Below are 18,286 nucleotides of genomic sequence, written 5' to 3'. Positions count from 1 at the left end.
CTAGAGGGGAACATAAACAAATGTTCTGAAAACTACCAAAGAGAGAAGCTTCACTGCCAAAATACAACAACATGGCAACTACTCAGACCCAGCAGCAGGAACAGAACTTCAGTTCCAGGAAGCTTTCATAAAAACAACTACTACTCCCACCCAGGTACACAGTCTCGAAAAATTCATTTTCAAGACAGTTTAGTAACACAGGTACAGACAGATCAGTCCCCTTAAAATCAGTCAGAAGTTCCTAAGTAGTAAAATCTACTTATAGTGACAAATATTTTCCAGATTGGGCTGTGACATGCATGAAGATCAGCTTCTTCTCATACCCATAATCTGTAGGCACCCTGAAGTCAGTTTAAAGGCTGAAGGCACCAGAGGATCTAAAGGTAATAATATTGGAAATTAAGAAGTCTAGAGCAAGAAATGGGAGTTGACGTGATAACATGAAAACATATCTATGAGACAGATAATTCATATATGATAAATTACCAGACTATCTGACTTAAAGTGGAAGGCAAAAGTGCTCCTGTCACACAAAATGAAAAATGAACTTCTGACTGTTGAAATGCAAGATAAATGATTCGACATAACAGACATGAAACAACTTACGATGATCCTGGACTTGCTGTTGGCGGGGGACCTGGAAAAGTGACAGAAGAAAAACAGCCTGATGAGTTATAGTGAGGTAGCAAGCAGGAAGCTTTTGAAAACCTTTTAAAAGATAAAAGTAACAGTCTGTCATGTTGGATGTGGTTTATGTAGTTTCACAGACGAGTGGCAGTTTCTCAAAGACAAGACTGTATCCTGGAGCAACGACTGTCTGCAAACCACCGTAGATGAGGACAACGAACAGTGGATGTACCCTGCACTTCAACTGTGTCTGTGGCCATCACAGAAAAGGTTACAGCAAACCACAGGAGGCTTGTACAAAAGCATGTTGTAACTATAACTGGGAGAGAACAGCACCATTTCCCTCTATCAATCTTCATTACTTATCAGGGAATTCATCCTGGCTCAGATGCATCGATCAACTTTGTTCAGACCTGAGCGGGCTTCGGCTGAAAGGGCTTCACTGTTCCTGCCCTTGGTGCTTCTATTTTGGCAAATATTGGAAGGGTTGAGCAGGCTGGAGAGCATGTTCACATGACTGAATAATCAGGGAAGTTCATTTTAATGAGTATTTGCTCTAGAAACCAAGTGTCATGTCAAGAAAAACCCCCAAACCTGTTTTCTACCCGAGCACCTATAAAAGTATCATTGCTCAGATGAAAACCTCCTGCATTTCAGATACAGACTAAAGGACAACGGCATTTTGAGAGAACATCTACTGATTAATGCCTTATTATCATTTAGAAAATGTAAGAGATTTATGAAAAAAGACTATGAAACTCACTGCATACATCATTCACTGTGTGTTCTTTGCCCATTTCATAAGAGGATTAACCAGGACTCTGAGCGCACATCTCCATCTCCCTCTGAATGTGGAGGAGAAGACACAGAAAACCTGTATCATGTTTGGAATCTTTTCTGTCATCAGATCAGCTCTGAAGGCAATTATCTCAATATAAACTTTTAAGAAAAGGTGCTTATTTTACCTGACAGGCTTGGGGGTGTGTGTATCACTAACATGCCTCCAATCCATACTGGAAGCTGAAATTCCTCACTTACTTGTGACCAAGGAGGTCACTCTGGCACTTGAGAATACAACAGTTTTTCTTGTCTGGCCTGAATCCCCTCAAGGATATTATTGGATATTAATGGATGTTGCTGCTTAGTGATCACTGTGTTTCAGTCCTGCCTTCCAAGGAGGTTTTTAAATAGCAAAAGCCACAGTTTACAACAGGCAACACAAGCATCTCAGCTGAGCAACGAGCAAGCAGGCAGCGAGGAAGTGCCACCATCCCAGAGATGCTCCCAGAAACAGGCTGAATCAAACCAGCAGCTGATTCCACATCAGCGCGTTCATTGTCCACAGATAAACACCTTTCTCCACAGTCGTTTCTTGAGTAACAACCTGAACACTCTGTAAAGAGCAAACTTACCAAATTTGACAAAGAGCACACCAGTTGTAGACACGGTTTTCCTGCCGTTAGTGGCGACGCACTGGAAGTAGCCGGTGTCTGTGGTGTCCAGGTTCCTTATCCGCAGCCGAGACCCGTAGCTGGTGGCACGGAAGGAGATTCTCCGGGGTTCCTGGACAACTGGAGCATCGTTTTTCAGCCAACGGACCGTGGGAGGAGGGTTGCCAGAGACTCTGCAGTGCAGCTCTGCAGTCTGGCCAAGGGTGGTAGTTATGTTGTTCATCGGCTCATCGAGCGTCAAGAAGTAATCTGAGAGGTAAACAAGAAAAAAAAGGGGGGAATAAAGGATTCCAGGTCAGGAAATGTCATTTTGAAGGAAAGCTCATGCTTGTCTTCAAAAAGGAAACAAAGGAAGTGGCTATCAGGTTAAGGAGAAAATGATCATACTTGTTAATTGATGTTTCAGGGCCAGCAACAGGTCCCACATAGTTCTCTATGGTAATAAAAGGAACAAATTTTGGAATTTCCATTTCACTGTAGTGAGGTATTGCTTGAAAACTTCTCTTTCTTCATACACCCACAGGTTCTCTCTACTCTCTCAGCATCATTTTGGCTTCATTCAACACAGAAAAAAAAGCAACACAGCTTCTCTTTTTTTCTTTGATTTTTGCTAAGCACTGAACACAAAAGCCATGTACCAGAAATCTCGCTGCTCACTTTGATGCTCTGCAGATCTGCCCCTGCTCATGTTAGGACCTTTAAAATATAGGGATATATTAAATGAATCACTCAGAAGTTAAAATCTCTGAGCCATTTTTAATAAATTTGCAGAGCAGGTAGCATGTTGTCAATAATTTTTTAAGCACTAACTGCATAGATGAGGAAAAAGGATCATATCTAGGAGATGAAGACTTTTTTCTGACTCAGTATTTCCCTCACTAGGAGAATGAAAACTGTAATAGGTCTCATGATAGGTGAAAGCAGAAGATCAAGAATTCTTTTGGTAGGACAGAGAATGTTAAGATGAAAATTTAGCAAAATTAATCTCTTCTAATCCATTTTGAGCACTGCTGTCTCCTGTCAAGTGCTATTTCATTCTGCATGGTTCAGGAAGAGGACTACTTCTAGGTCACTGTATTCAACACTTAATTAAATCCTTCAAAGGCAGAGAGGAAGATGGATTAGGTACAGGGAATGGAATACATGGGCTTTCATCTGTGTCACAGGTTCAAACCAGGTGGTCATTAGTGTCCAAACCCCGTTATCATTTGCTGGCTGTTGGAGAAATCCAGAGGCTGTCCACTGCTCCTGAGCTATCTGAGCCAACCAGGAGGTCAAGAAAAGCCTGTCAGTGAGAAAACTTGTGCTGTGCTGCTTCTGCTCCACTGTTCTCAGGTAACTCTACTGTCAACTGCAGCAATTAGCCTGCCTAGAAGCATGAAAAAAATCTCCAGCCCATATAAAAACAGCTTAGCCAACAAATGCCTAATTCACTTCCCTAATTATTTACTTTAATGTCTTCACTAGCTACTCCCTTCATTATGTTTTGAGTGTATCAATATCTCCTTCCTTTGTGTTTAATCTGTTTAGAATGTCAGCTCTTACCCCGTGTTTGCACAGCCCTTCAGACAAGGCCTCCCCTGTTCTCACTTGGTCCCGAGGAGCCATGAGGATAAACATTTAAGCACAAAGGAGCTGCCCACATGTTTTTTTTTTGCTTCTCAACCAGCCTTTTAAAATGCAGGTGTGACACTGCAAAAACACCCCACTTTTACCTACACCCCCATGGATCTGTTTAGTTAGGGAATCTCTGTATGGGGTAAAACAGGCAGGGGTCTCAGTGGAGATGGACAAGGGACTTTGATGTCCCTCACCAGAGGTGTCAGACAGGACTTTCAGATCTCCAGAATCCTTTCTGCAGGCTGCAGTGCAAGACTAGAGATATTCCCGACTTGTTATCTTAACAACCTCACCGGGAAGCATAATCTAAGGCAGCACATGTATTTTTGGGTTCTCTCCACAATCTGGATTGAATAAAATTGTCCTAATAGCATGGAACTGGATAACCACATTTCATTATCCCATGTAACATTTCTATACCACAGTCATTTCTTTCATTCCTGATAACATTTCAAAGACTGGTTCAGACATCTACTGTATAACACAGTAAGAGAACAGAATGGCCACAGTCCTGCAGTGGTGTTGCTGACAAACACCACAGTAAATACAATATTTGAAGGGTCCTACAGCATTGAGGAGAGGCAAATAAAGGAGAAAGGATGTAAGGGAGGCTTCCAAAGGCTGGAGAAGGATTTTAAAGTATCAGTAGCAAGGGGAAGTCAGTGAAAAAGTATGTCTGTAACACAGGAGCTATGATACAACTTCTCTGAAGGTACAAACAGAAACAGCCTCAGCATCTGACTGTCCTCTAAGTGTCCTCCACCTTCCTCCATGAGCTGTTAAAGAAATGCTGAAATGAAATGCATCTGCTAAGTTCAGCCTAGCCCAGTCCTCAAATCCATAAATTCTGCATCCTAATCACAAATCAGATCAAGCAGATCACTGAGATGAGATTTAAAGAGGGCACCTGTCAAGCATTTGGAAGCTTCCTGAGATATTTCTCACAGACAAAGCAGTTAATCTAATAGAAAATGAGCTGAAGGTCCAAAAGTGCCTCCAAAACCCCTTGGACTGATACTGAGGAACACACAAGTACTGAGCATTCCTTCCCTCGCATGCACAAGAACCATTGCTGCACTGGCCTGGTGTGCAGGGGCCAATGAGAAGCCTACTTTTATTTTTAACACTTGTGTCCAACTGTCACCTAACAAAGCTCATCAAATCTCTAAAGCTACTGCCACCACCTCCTCCCTTTAACAACAACTACGCAGAGAACATATAAAATAGTTCCTGTCTGCAACCAGGTTTCTGTCCAGCCCACCCCCCGTCAGCCACTCTGGTGCCATCAGCATTAACATCTCCTCCTTCTGGGACCAAAGGCCAAGAAAAACAGGCATAAATTCTCTTTTTGTGCTTTCAGCAGGAGAAAAACAAGAATGATGAAACAGGGTTGAACCTGCTACTTGCACACAGGATGAAGACACTGTGTCGTGTGGCCATGGTCTTATGAGGCTTCATCTGACAGCCTCCTGGCCTTCAAGGATCTTCCCAAATACCCAGAGTTGACTCCCTCTGACCCACAGAATAATTTCTTAGAAAAACGATGGGTCTTATTTGCAAAGTAATTACTGTGCTTCAGGGAATTAAACCACCTAGTGGCACTGGGCAGTGGAAAGTCTGAGTTTTAATCCTGGCTCTGAGTAGTCTTGGGTGAATCACTTCAGTTGTGATTTTCAGAAGAGCCAACGGGAAGTAGACACCCCAAGCCAGTCAAAGCTAACATGGGATTTGTGCAACTAAGGCCTTTCAAAAACAGCCTTAAACCTTTTGGCTCAATCTCTCCAGCTATAAAGCAAGGATAATAATCCCTCTTACATCATGGGGAGGCTGTTATGTACATTAATGAGATAATGCTCATAAAGCACTTTGAAGGTGAAAAGTGCTACGCTGGGATAAGCACTGTTATTATATTTTAAGTTAAATCTCAAGGTTTCAAGAACATAACAAAAGCCAGTGCATATTTTAGAGCTGCACTCTATAAAAACATTTTGGAAACATTTTAATTTACAGAAATATGAGAGAAGAGCCTGAAAAAGTTCTAAATAAAATTTAGCCCACCTATAATTTAATAATAGTCAAACTGATTTTTTCTTAATTTGTAAAAACAATTTACTGCTGGGCCTGGACCCTGGATGCCAAGTTCCAGCCCACAGAGATTTTTTTTGTTGTTGTTTAATGACTAAGTTATAAACCCTTGAAAAATGCTGACAGCCCCTTTACTATAGCAGCACTAGCGGGTGCCCTATAATGAACTTTTAAATGACTTGAGATAATATCTGGAAAGCCAAGCCTGAAATATATTTCTGGTTTTGAGCCGTTGCCAATGCAAACACAACACATCATAAGTCATCTTCGTGATTCTAAGTGCATAAATTGGAGACACTGCATATAAAATCCAAATATTAGGTATCCTTCATGGCCGAACTTTTTGCTGGTTTGATGTTCCAGAACAGCACCAGCTGTGGAAGGACAAAACGTAGTGGGTTGTGTGTCTCAAAAGAAGAAAAGTGTGTGTGTTTCCACAGCTACGTCTTGACATTGTTAAATAGGAACCTGCCCGGTCCTAATAAATCCTGAAGGGTTCTACTGCTTTTAAGTGGAACCCAGGTGGCTTTCAAAATAAAAGCTCCTCCTTCCTGGCCAAGGAATGTTAATCTCCTCAGTGACCACATGGTTACTCTATCTTAAATTACCAAAGATGCATCTTAGACCAGTAACACCCTTTCTGCTTGGAGGAGGGTTTTGCTGGCCACAGTGAGACCTTTTTTCTCCCAAGCCCGTTGCTATGTGGTTCTGATTTCACTAGGTGTTTAAAGCACGGTGGGGATGCAGGATTAGATCCTGAAATGTTCATTTTATGAGAAGAATTGTTGTTTCATTTATCCTTTCCTTTATTCCCTTCTGATCTTTCAGAACATTCAAAGAAAAGCTAAAATTAAAGTCTCCATTTAAGCCGTCACAAGCCTGAAAACAGCTTTAATCCAGGTGCAACAGAGAGGCCAGTGTATCAAGTTCCTGCCCATTACAGTTGGGTAACACCACATTTCTCTGGAAAGGAACATCTCCAAACCTTTTCTCAACCAAACCTACAGCTGTGGTGACACCTCTTCCAGTTTAATTCTGGATATGAAAGTTCAACTGTGCTTTGCAGGCTATAAAGCAGCCACCTGACCAGGTGGTTAAGCACCTGGGACACCAGATGCCTTATTGCTTTTATCTTTTTGCACCACAAGGTTTAGCAGCTCAGCAGTTCTTTGTCATCCTATATATTAGCAAGAAAGAAATGCAAAAGTGTCTCAGTCAGTGCCTGCAAGATGAGTAAGTTTAAAGATTTGTAACTGAAAGAGTTCCTTTAAAGAGGAAGAGCCTGTGGGGCACATCAGAGCTGCCCAATTTAATGCACTAGACTAGAAATAAGAATTTTCATTCATTCAGAGCTTTGGATTATCCACATCAGTCCAGTCTGACACTACACTTGGACCATACTTCTCCACTGGAAAAAGGATTAACCATTGATTGATGCTCAACTCAACAAGGAAGAGAACTCCTGGCAGGTCCAGTCTGTGGGTCTGATCCACAGCCCCTTGTTATTAAAAGGGGCAAAAGGAAGTCTCCTGGCTGGAATTTCACTTCTTTCAAATGAAAGAGGAAAGAGATATCACACTCAACCCAAGTTTTTGCAACCCATAGGAAGAACATCAGTTGAAGACGTCCAGACAATCATGTGGAAGTAGTCAATGTCAACAGTCTTGGGCGAAAAGGAAACACTCTACTGCCTTTGCCTGCCCAGCTCACTTCCAAATGAGTTTCCCAAGCAATGTGTATGTGCAAGACTTGATTTGGGACACACGTTCAACTGTGTTGGGCCTTCTCTTCCCAAACACTGTCCAGAGGGTTCAGCGCCACCTGAGGATACTGTACCATAGGAGAGGTTGACCACCACCCAAGGCTTCATGGCTTTTCAGATGTCTGTGTGTGACATTCACTGTATTTGGGATTCTCAGAATTCATTGTTACTTGCTAATTAGCAGCTTAGAGATTGCCATGGGCCACAGGGGAGGGAGGGCTTGTGGAAGGAAAACAAAACATTACCAGGGCTGAGCACCTGAATCCTACTGCTTTTGGATAGGAACTGGACAACTCCTTCCCCTTCACCCCAATCTGAATTCTTAACATGCATCTGAGAGTTCACATCTGCCTCTCTTTTTATGAGTCAACTCTCAGGTTTAAGGACAGATGTCCTGGTGATAGTGTTGATGCTACAATCTGGCAAGGGGAAATGCAGCTTTTTTTTAAACTCGGGAACCAGTTTTATAGCACGAGTAGGAAGCTTCTAAACTTTATCACCAAAAAAAGTGATTTGGAATAGGTAAACAAATGTCCACGTCCAGCTATAAACTCAACTACTGAAAACCATCAAGGGATTTTGTTGCCACTTTAGAAGCTGCTCTGCAGTAAAGAGCCATGTAGAAAAACTCAAGGCAGGGTGTATAGAAAGGTATGTGCCTTAAGATTAATGCTGTAGAGTCAAAGAAAAGCTGTTATTTTTGACATTTTGACATAGCATCACTTTAGGATCTGGTTCTTATTAGCCCTTTCTGTGCCTTTTAAAGGTCTATTTTTTTAAAAACCAAAAATGTCAGGAAATTTGGAACAGAAACTACAATAAAACACGTCCCTTGACCCTCTGATCTATCAATCTTTCAAATAAACAAAGATAGCTGGATGAGCCAGTAAAAGGTTATTATATATAGTTACCTTATGTATAATGGTCAGATACTCACTGCACACACTGAGGTTATATAAAAAAAAATCCAACATAAGTGAAGCATTTAGTGAAAGATTTTTTTGCCACGAATGCCCAACATTACTCGGGGTGGTTTCTTTTTCAGGTTGTGTTCCTTGACCTTCAAATTTCACACCCTGTATTATTTATAAATGAGACATTCAAGAAACACAAATTCTCAAATAAAAACGTACACTCCGTCAGTGGAAAAGCAAACAAAAGGAGCTAATGTACTGTGGCTAAAAAAATTTTCAAACAAAGTAGCAGTAATTTACTGCCTCGCTACTAACGGGACCCCACAAATAGAATCAGAATCCTGAGCCCCATCAGGGGAGCTTGATTTACTGAATATCCCCCAGATAATAAAGGAAAATAAAAAGGTAAATTGTGCATGAATGTGAAAGCTGTAATTCTTCCCCTTTCACCACACGTATCAAATTCACATCCAGAGATTTCAAAAGAAAATCTGGAAATCTCTAAAGAACTGGGGCTGAAGTCAGGAGGCCTCCAGCCACCTGGTTTTCTCCACGTTTGGTTTTATGTTTTTTAAGATGTAGTTTGCCTAAGAGTCAAAGTCTCCCTGGGACATCAGAAAGATTTTCTTGCTAAAAACTCCTGGCCAGGTCATTTTGATGCCTGGAAAGACTTGCCAAGGTGATAGCTTCAGCCTGGTTTCATCAGTAAGGACAGCAAGGTTTGCTTCTCCCCTCAGGAATTCCTCACACCCAGAGGGTCCATCAGTGTGGCTGTACCCACTGGGATGTCCTGCAGCCCCTTCTGAATTCCATGGCCTCCTCTTGCACTGCTGCTACTGTTCAACCCACCCTGCCAGGGGATGTTCTGCCCACACAAGGATGTCCAAGAAGTTACTGACACATGGTCCCAGGCACCAGGTAGTGGAGCAAATACTGCAGCTTTCCCACCCCCTGTTTTGGTCTTTCACTGATAGTTTCTGCTCTGGATCCCCAGATCATCCCAGAGGAGGGATGTTTGTTCTAGGTGATCCTTGTATTGATATGGCTTTGACTACTTCAGGATAAATTCTACCTTAACCCACTGAGTGATTTGGGGTGCAGTATGTAAAAACCTGATTCTTGTTGCCATGCTCTCCGGGGAATGCTTGTTTTCCATGGAACACCTGGAGCACCTCCAGGCTGCCACAGCAGTGACCACAAGGTCTGTGCTGCACAGAGAGGCTGTGAGGCCCTGGGAAAACTGATGTCTGGGAATGAAAATGGTTCCCAAGCCCTGAACCCTTTGGATGTTTCATACTTATTGGCCAAGACAGATAAGCCATGAAAAGGGAAACAGGCAGGATCTGCAGAAACTCACGCTAAGAGGCTTGCTTTGGAAACTGGAGGACCAAGTGAAGAGCTCCTGGAGGAGGAGGCACCAGCAGTGCAGTAACGTGCTGCACCCCAGCACTGGTGTCCTTGGCTCTGGCTCAGCCATGGCCTGGACACACCCTTGTGCAAGGTCAGGGAGCTGCCACCATGAAACAAGCTCCTGAGGAGGCTCCAGGTGGGCATAGGGGGACCAGGAGGACCTGATCAGGGGGAGCCACAGCAATGGCATCATTCTCTGATCAGTCCTGTAGAGTGAACATCCTCTGGAGTTGAATCCTACTGACAGTTAAAAGAAAACAGTATTTCAAACCTGACTCTTTCTTGGCAAAGACTCCAATATTCTCTTCCCCTAAGGATGAAGAGTTCCCAAACAATTCCTCCACTGTACCAGATGTAAAGAAGCTCTCATTCAAATCCAGACCTATCTCTTTCTTTGTAAATAAACCAACATCTGATGGAAGGAAAAGCCTGCCCTTCCACAAAGGTTTTTCTTTGTGGAAGAGAAGCAGCTGAATGAAGGGTGCTTCACCTTTTTCAAGAAGGATCAGGGAAAAGAAGAGCTCATGGCAAAACGGAAGCTTTCTCAAACAAAGAGCTGGAGCAGAAGCTTGTCCTGTCTGAGAGGAGAGAAGGGAGGCAATGCCCAGGCAAGGAGAAATAAGAGACCACAGTGCCTTCAACAAAGGGAAGGAAGAAAGATTTAAAACAAGCTCAGGGCCACCTGCCTTGTTCCCTCTCTCACCTGCTGGTACACCCCAAAAAAGAGACACATTAAAGAATGGATACTAGACCTGAAAAGCCAACACCAGGGCAGAGCATCCTGGTGAACTCCATGGACTCCCTGTTTCACCTGGCCTTTGTATTTTCCTCAGAGAGCACCTATTGCCACAGCCAATGTCACACAATTCCTGAAAGGAAATTGCTTGAAGCCACCAGGATTGAATGGCTGCACCATGGTGGGTGTCAGGAGGGGTGACAAAGCCTGGTGCAGCAGGGCCATGGAGAAGCACACGGAGGGGACTGCTCCAAGCCTCACAAAGCCATAAGCTATGGTCCCCTCTGAACATCTGCCCACCCAAGGGAAACCTCATGTAGAAACCTGGGGGTGAAAGGCTTCATGTCCTGTCACCCACTCTCCGAGACGGGTCTTTTCCTACAGCCAGAGCCCCCTTTCTCCCCCTGAAGTCCACTTATTTCTCCTTATATAATTCAATATTTACTGGATCATGTTTTCATTTCTCCTTTTCCCTCGTGGCATTCGCTCTACACACCATGATTTACCAGTCAGAAAAGAGAGAGAAATGCTCACAGGTAAATTTCCCCTAGGTTAAAAGTGATTATTTTGTATTTTTTATGCACGGTTTGTTTGGTTTTTTAAGGTTTTGGTGAGAAACCACCTCCTCCCTCCCATCAATTGCTGCTTTCAACAGCTCTTCACGGGTGGCTGCGTCTCTTTTAAATTCATTTCCTGTTAAAAAGAATAAACAGGCAACTGTTTAATGCTGTCGATTTAGCTTATTTAATAGAAATTGAAACCTGAATAGGGCTCAGTTGTAAGATAATCACTGCAGAGCTCACCCAGCTAGGGAAAGCACTGTATTAAGTAATTATTTCAAAATGCAGAATATTGTTTAGCAAGACTATGAGCTGTTCCTCCTACCTAAACACAGGAGATGTTTGAGGAGGAGATGCCCATTTCCACCAGGCAGCAGGTAGAGTCTGAGCCACTTAAAGCAGACAGCCACTTAATTGGGGAATTTGGCTGGAAACCACTTTCATGTGGTGAACTTAATAGGCTTTAAAATGAGTTTTACTGGGATGCCTGCGTGGCCTCATGGCTGACTGCAGCAAAGACAAGTGGATGTTGATTTCTTGAGATGCCTGTTTGCAAAAGAAGTGGAAAGAAGTGCATGCCTAATTTTCCCCTCTGAGGTTTCAACTCCCCCCGTCAGTGTGTGCTGCAGTGTATGTGGCTTTATACAAGGCAAGAGAGTCTCAAAGACCTTCAGTAGAACCAGCAGCTCTCACATTAAAGCCCTTGCTTCTCTCTTCGACAAGACAAAACGTGTGCACCTTCACCTGCTTGTAGACACACTGGGAGAACCCACCCCTCTGACTAAGCTTTTTGGGCAGCAAATGGATTTTAATCACATATGTAAATCCGTGTTTAGGTGTGTAAGCTTACAGCAGTCTAAATGCTAATCAGCTCCAGCAAAGGGGGTGGTAATCCCCCAGGAATGCAGGATTCAGCCCTGGAAGTGGTAATTGCCACATTCCAGGTGGATTAAAAGCATGAAACTTCATTTTACCTGTTTCTGACAATATAGCTCAGGAACAGGTGTCACAAAAGTGGTTTAATTACTAACAAAGAGGCTCAGTACAGGCACAGAAAGCAGAAGCTTCTCCTTGAGCAATAAGATGACTGAAGGTCCAGAACTGTGGCCATAACCCCAAGTTTTACAACTTCTGGCTCTGGAACTGCTGCTTTGCAGCAGAGCCATCTGTTGGGACATCTGAACCCTGGCTGGTACAACCAGGCAGGGAGAGCATTCTGAAGAAAGCCAATGCCCAAGGAGGCAAGCAGTCTGTGCTGCCACCAGGCACCTTCCCACCTTTCCTAGTTATGTCCCTCAAACCAAGGCTTTTTAGAGTGCTCCCCTGGGGCACGTGCTACCGGAAAACAGGAACATTTCAAATACCAGCTAAGAGAAAGATGAACCAAAAAATGTATTAAAAAGCAGCACAGTCATAAGAAATCATTCTACACAAAACCTCCCATTAATAACAACAAACAAGGTGCTGGGGGCTATTGTTCAGCAGAGATCAAATACAATTTCTGTAAAATTACCATTGTCTTCAATATCTCTTCTCTCTATCTGGGTTTGGTTGGGGACACAGAGCTGTCCCTTCAATACACAGCAACCTATGGGCACCTTACCAGTTGGACCCTTGGGCTCACAGCAGAGAACAAACAATGTATCAGCTGATGGTCATTTGCAAAAAATATTTCCACCACTTCAACAGAGTGTGACCCTGTCTTCTCCTGTGATCATGAGGTGGGTTCCTAGAAGAAAATCTACCCTGTGGGTCAGCAAAGGTTGCCTGCCAGGGATATTGTCAGAGGCTTGAATTAAGACTGTCCATCTGCCTTCTCTCTGGCATTTCCTAACTTCTGAGTGTTTGACTTTGTGGCCTTAACTTGCTTTTTCTATGCCAGTTACTTATTGATTAGGTTTTTTTGAAAACGAAACAAAGCTGCCAAACCAGAAAAGAAACACACAGGCATCTTTTTTAGGAGAACCACCACCCTCACTTCTCCATTCCCTGGGCACAGCCCAGACCTGTGGAGCTGCCATGGGCACCTGGAGGAATCACCACGGTGGGACAGGACACCCACTGTGTCACTGCCTTCTTTCAGCAATGTGCTGTGAATTGGGAATTCTCTGCTCAATTACTATATTCTTCTCTCCCTTTCCCATCAGCAAGCTCAAGTCCTTCAACTTTCATCTTCTCCTGGACCACCAGAAAGTCCTTCCCTAGTGGGAAGGCAGATGTGAAAGAGTCAACCTTGCTTCAAAAGTACCCAGAGCTAGATATTCTATTCATATTTAAGCCCAGAAAACATATTTATGCTTAAACATAAAACATTATGAACACATGTTCATAAAAAGCATTAACAAAATACAGACAAAAACATACTGAAAAGCCATCTGTGGCAGAACTCCACTATGGGAAATTTCAGTCTAAATGGTTGGCAAAGTTATGAGAAAATTTAAAAAGTGGTTGACAAATTGCACAGTTGGTGTGGCTAACAGCATCCTCCACTGTCAATGTCACATTAGAAGAATTTCAAAGACCAGACTGACCCTGGAGCTGCAATCACTGCCTTGCAACAAAGGCTGGAGGGAGCAAAGCAATTGGCTTAAATAATTCACAAAATTAAGTAAAGGAGAAATATACATCTTTTTATTTTCACAGTATCTCCCCTTTGGAGAGCTCCAAATCACACACAATTACCACCTGAAAATGTATTTTCCCTCTCTATTAATTTAAAGCCTCAACATTTCATTGTAAAACACACTGAGGCAAACTGACTGGCTGATACTTGTCAATTTTGAGTTCAAATCCTAAGATCCAGCAGACAAAATGGCAAGCAGTTTGTGAACCAACAGAACTCACATCTTGAAATATTTTTACCATGTGGAATATTTTACTGGAACAAGAAAGGAACACAGCATACTCCAGAATACAGAGCCACATGTAATTACGTGCCAAACAACCACAAGGGAAACAAGGTTTATCTCCAATGTCCCTTCACCCCTTGGCTGATGATTTAGACAAGTCAAGAAGAATTGAGATTTAAAAAATCTGATTTCACATCTTTTTATTTTTCTGTCCTCTTACCTTTATCTAATTCACTTGAGATGTTCCATGATGATGTAGGCAAGAAATCAGCAACAACTGATGAATTTGCTCCTGGAAGGGAAAAAACAGAAAAAAAAAAAAAAAAGGAGCTGTTAATATATTGATTGTGTATCATCAGGAGAGTAAAGGCATTTATGAAGTTGCTGTCACAGTAGTAAAATCATTCAAAGAACAGCAGCTATTAAAATGCACTCGATGCTCTGTGCTGGCAGGCTGAGACATATGGGGAGCAGAACCAGCCAAGTGGAAAAAGGCACCGGGCCAGCACTGGGGTTTGTTTTGCAATGCTGTCACTGCAAGGCCTTGTGTTAATTAAGCAACCAATCTTTGAGATGGATTTGGCCCACCTTAAAATCTCCCCATGAGTTTTATAGAGGTAGAACGACTCAGCAGTGTTGCAGCTAAGAAAAACACCAAGGCTCTGAGGTTGCTGAACATGGTATCTGTTAACGTTTACAAGCCATTTTAATCCTGCAAACCCATGTGCACAAGAAGAGACACAGTTTATGCACTGAGGCTAATAGAGCTACTTGTATGAAAAATTCTCCATGTAAATTCAAGCTGGAAGGACTGATCTGAGCAGCAGTAGCAGTTGCTCATTGCTATGATACTTTTGTCCTTCTCAAAGAAAAGTTGAGCGGTGACTTTAACCTTCCCTTCTATTTTTACCTTTTTTTTTTTACCACACAAACAGTAGATCGATCTGAGGATGGTGTTAAGGGAACTGCCAGTGTACTTCCAGCTGCAGCTAGAGGTGATGCTAAAACCACCTCTGAACATCAATGATTTCAGCAAACATCCATATGAGGACCCTGGTGTGCAAGTGCTGCCATAGTACTTGCCCCATCCCAGCACCGGGTGCCATACCCATGATGAGATGTTTTTCCCTGAGGGCAACAACTCCCAATCTGAGCAAGATGCTAAAAAGACTCCCTACAAACTAAGACCCTGTGGCCCAATCCTGCACCCTGGCTGGACCCCCAGTACTGGGTGCTTTCCACCCAGTCCCATAGGTGCACAGCAAGAGCAGTTGGGATGCTGAGATGTAGAATCCCAGGTGAGAAAGTGGAATGTTTTGAAGGGTATTTTTTTAGTTTTGACATCATCCCTTAACTTGCTCCCTGACCTCTTTTAACTACAAAGCAATTTCACTCATAAAACTGCAACAGAGCAATGATACACAAAGAAGTTCTGCATTTACTTGACCAGTTAGCAACTTTCCCGTTTCATTAAAAAATCCTGAGGAAACTGTAAACACAAAAGTCATCCAAAGGCCCAAAGCTGCTCCGTTCAGATCCAGCCACTACACTTTTTATAAATATCGCCTTTCTTAAAAGCCCACCTGGTAGCACTGCTTATTTAAGACTCTGTCAAGTATTTCCAATGTAAACACAGAATTTGAAGCCATTATAACTTACCTACAAACACAGACCCATGCCTGGGCAGAAACCCACCAACAGGGACAGATCCTGAGCCCATGTAAAATGGCATCACTCTGAGGTCAGCAGTGACACCTGTTCACATAAGCTGAGCTTTTGGCCCACTGGGACCATCCCTCTTCATTCTTTTTAACAGTTGAGCTTCCTACACAGGCCAAATGTTAAGCACTACGTGGCTGAAAGACCTGCAAGGTTTAAGGGATCCAATGCTAATACCACCTTTGTGGTGACCATGATCCTCCAGGCATCAGGACACTGTGCTTGGTGCCTTCACTCTGAGGCTAAAGCTGAGAAGTGGGGTAGGTGGCAAACAATCAGTGGGCCAAAAGCTGACCAAGATCTGGTCAGTGTCAGGCTAGTACCAGAGGCTGAGATGCTCCACCTCCTACACCTCCCCTAAGCACATGCCCTTCCATCCCTCCCACCCAAAAACTGCTGTAGGCTTGTGATGAAACCCTCTAAGAGAGGAATCTGAGGTGCTGTTGGTCTCACACCTCCTGTTTGTCTCACACCTCCTGTTGAGACCAAACAGGTCCATCTCTTATGTCCACAGGGCGCTGCTCAAGCCCACAGACAATATGTTACACTGTTCACATTGCTCACACATTCAGTATTTGCACTTGACAATACATTTTCTGTAAGTAATATTACTTTTGTTCACCTGGAAATATTCTAGTATTAAGAGCCCTAAAAGGCACTGTATTCTGCAGTTAATGTACATTAACCAAAATGAAAGATAAAGTACTAACAATACCATGAGCAAAAACAATGTTTTGCTATTTAAAGCTCCAGAGTGTTGGTATTAATGTTTTCTTAAACAGGCTTTGAAAACTTGACTGTAAATCTCACAGAGATCTCCTGGTCTACAGAAGAACCCATATGAGAAGACCAAACTTCACTATTTGTAAGATAGTTCTCCAGGCTGGTCACTGGTGATTTTCTGCTATTCCTGAATTAAAGCTCCAAATCAAAAGCAAAGTATTACTGTGCCCTTAGTGAACATCTGATTTGATTAAAAGGATCATACAGAGCAGCTACACAGCATGGGAACACAACACCTATTCAAAGTTAATACAGAAAACAAAAGTATCCCAAAAACAAGTCCACGAGATGCGAGTTATACAGAAAACAAAAGTATCCCAAAAACAAGTTCACGAGATGCAATTTCTGAGTGTGAGGACTTAAAACTGCTATGCATGGAAGTGAGAGCAGTGATATCTCTGCTTGGAAAAACTGTGTTATAACCAAATCTGAAGCAAGCTCAGCTGGAAGGCGAGCTCCCAGCCAGCCCATGGAGTCAGAGAGTCAGAGATGAGTCAGAGATGGGAGAAGGATCAAAGCCTTGTCTGAGCAAGATTGCTCCTCCTCTGGAACAAAACCCACCTCCTACCTGATCCACCACACTCGGCAACTCTGCCTCCAGGAGGAAAACGGGTTTTAAAAGAACAGACTGGGAATGAGTAGGAGTTTTTCTCCTGTTGGAACCCACCCTGTGCTAGTGGGTCAAAGCTGGAGCACCAAGGTCACATCGAATGGAAGTCACCTACAGCTATGCCACCCATGACCTGGAGGAGACCAGGGAGCAGAGCTCAGCATCGATTGCTCCACTCGTCGATGGTCCATCCACCCTCTTCAGCCACGCATCCCACCTTTAAACTTCCCAAAACTTAACTGCTCCCTCCGTTCTGTACATCCTACATACAGGATTTATACACAGTAACTTGCGTTTGGAGCATGGGGGCAGGTCTGCCCATTTTTGTCACTATTTTAAAAAAAAAGGGAAAAAAATTCTCCTTAATATTGCAACTGGATTGCAAACAAGTAGTTTAAAAATTAATCCTTAATTGTGAAAAATGCCCTGTTATGCCCTGCTTTAACCATCTGAACAATTAGATTGCTTTTGTAAAAAACCCAACTTGAGAAACATGTTCAGCAGAGAGAACCATTATCCTGTTAAGATTTTATACACAGATGGAATAACTCCAGATGAGTGATGAATCTTATTCTTCATACTGGAAAGATAAGTATCTGTTCAAATCTCTATCACTATGAAGCAACATTGGCCTGAAGTTAATGAGAAATCACAACAGTCAATTATAACCCCTGTGAAAAGCCAAGAAAAGTGTGTTCAAATACACTCCCCACAGAGAAGTTGGCTAATTTCTGAGTTTATTACCATATTGCCTAAGTGCAGAGTGAATTTCACACACGTCAGTCCTTTTAAAGCCGTTGTGATTAAATAAACTTCAATAAGGTTTACAAAAATCTGCCTCTGAAGAAAAACGACAGAGCTAGTTCTTATCACAGGCACCCACCACTGTCTCATTTTCTCACCAGAAGCCACAATCACTCAGTGCTCCAGTGTTTGGGCTGTCATGGCTACAAACTGTCAGGAGGATGGAGCAGCAGAACCATGAAGGAGAAGATCCAGGCCCCATGCCCAGGCTAATTAATATCTGTGTGATGCATTTGTAAGACAAAGCAAAGAGAATATAAGTCAAAACAGGAAGAAGGAAGATAACTAAGATGACACCAAACCCAGAAATTATTGAAGATTTTAATGGGGAATAAATCTGCTATTTAGAAACAAAG

General features: G+C 42.8%; 1 protein-coding gene across 1 annotated transcript in view; it reads right to left on the bottom strand.

The window, feature by feature from the left end:
* The window catches only part of ROR1 (receptor tyrosine kinase-like orphan receptor 1), a 54,135-nt gene extending 39,009 nt beyond the window's left edge, over positions 1 to 15,126 (bottom strand). The window contains exons 1-4 of the mRNA XM_010007974.1: positions 15,123 to 15,126; positions 14,235 to 14,306; positions 2,040 to 2,327; positions 607 to 637 (exon numbers count right to left, since the gene is read on the bottom strand). Coding sequence (XP_010006276.1) covers positions 607 to 637; positions 2,040 to 2,327; positions 14,235 to 14,306; positions 15,123 to 15,126 — 395 coding nt within the window. The remainder of the gene's footprint in view (positions 1 to 606; positions 638 to 2,039; positions 2,328 to 14,234; positions 14,307 to 15,122) is intronic.
* Positions 15,127 to 18,286: the final 3,160 nt, after the last annotated feature.

Source organism: Chaetura pelagica, unplaced genomic scaffold (assembly GCF_000747805.2).
Source record: "Chaetura pelagica isolate M959 unplaced genomic scaffold, ChaPel_1.0 scaffold212, whole genome shotgun sequence".
In the NCBI taxonomy this organism is placed as follows: Eukaryota; Metazoa; Chordata; class Aves; order Apodiformes; family Apodidae; genus Chaetura; species Chaetura pelagica.
This window is presented reverse-complemented; position numbering and strand designations above follow the sequence as displayed.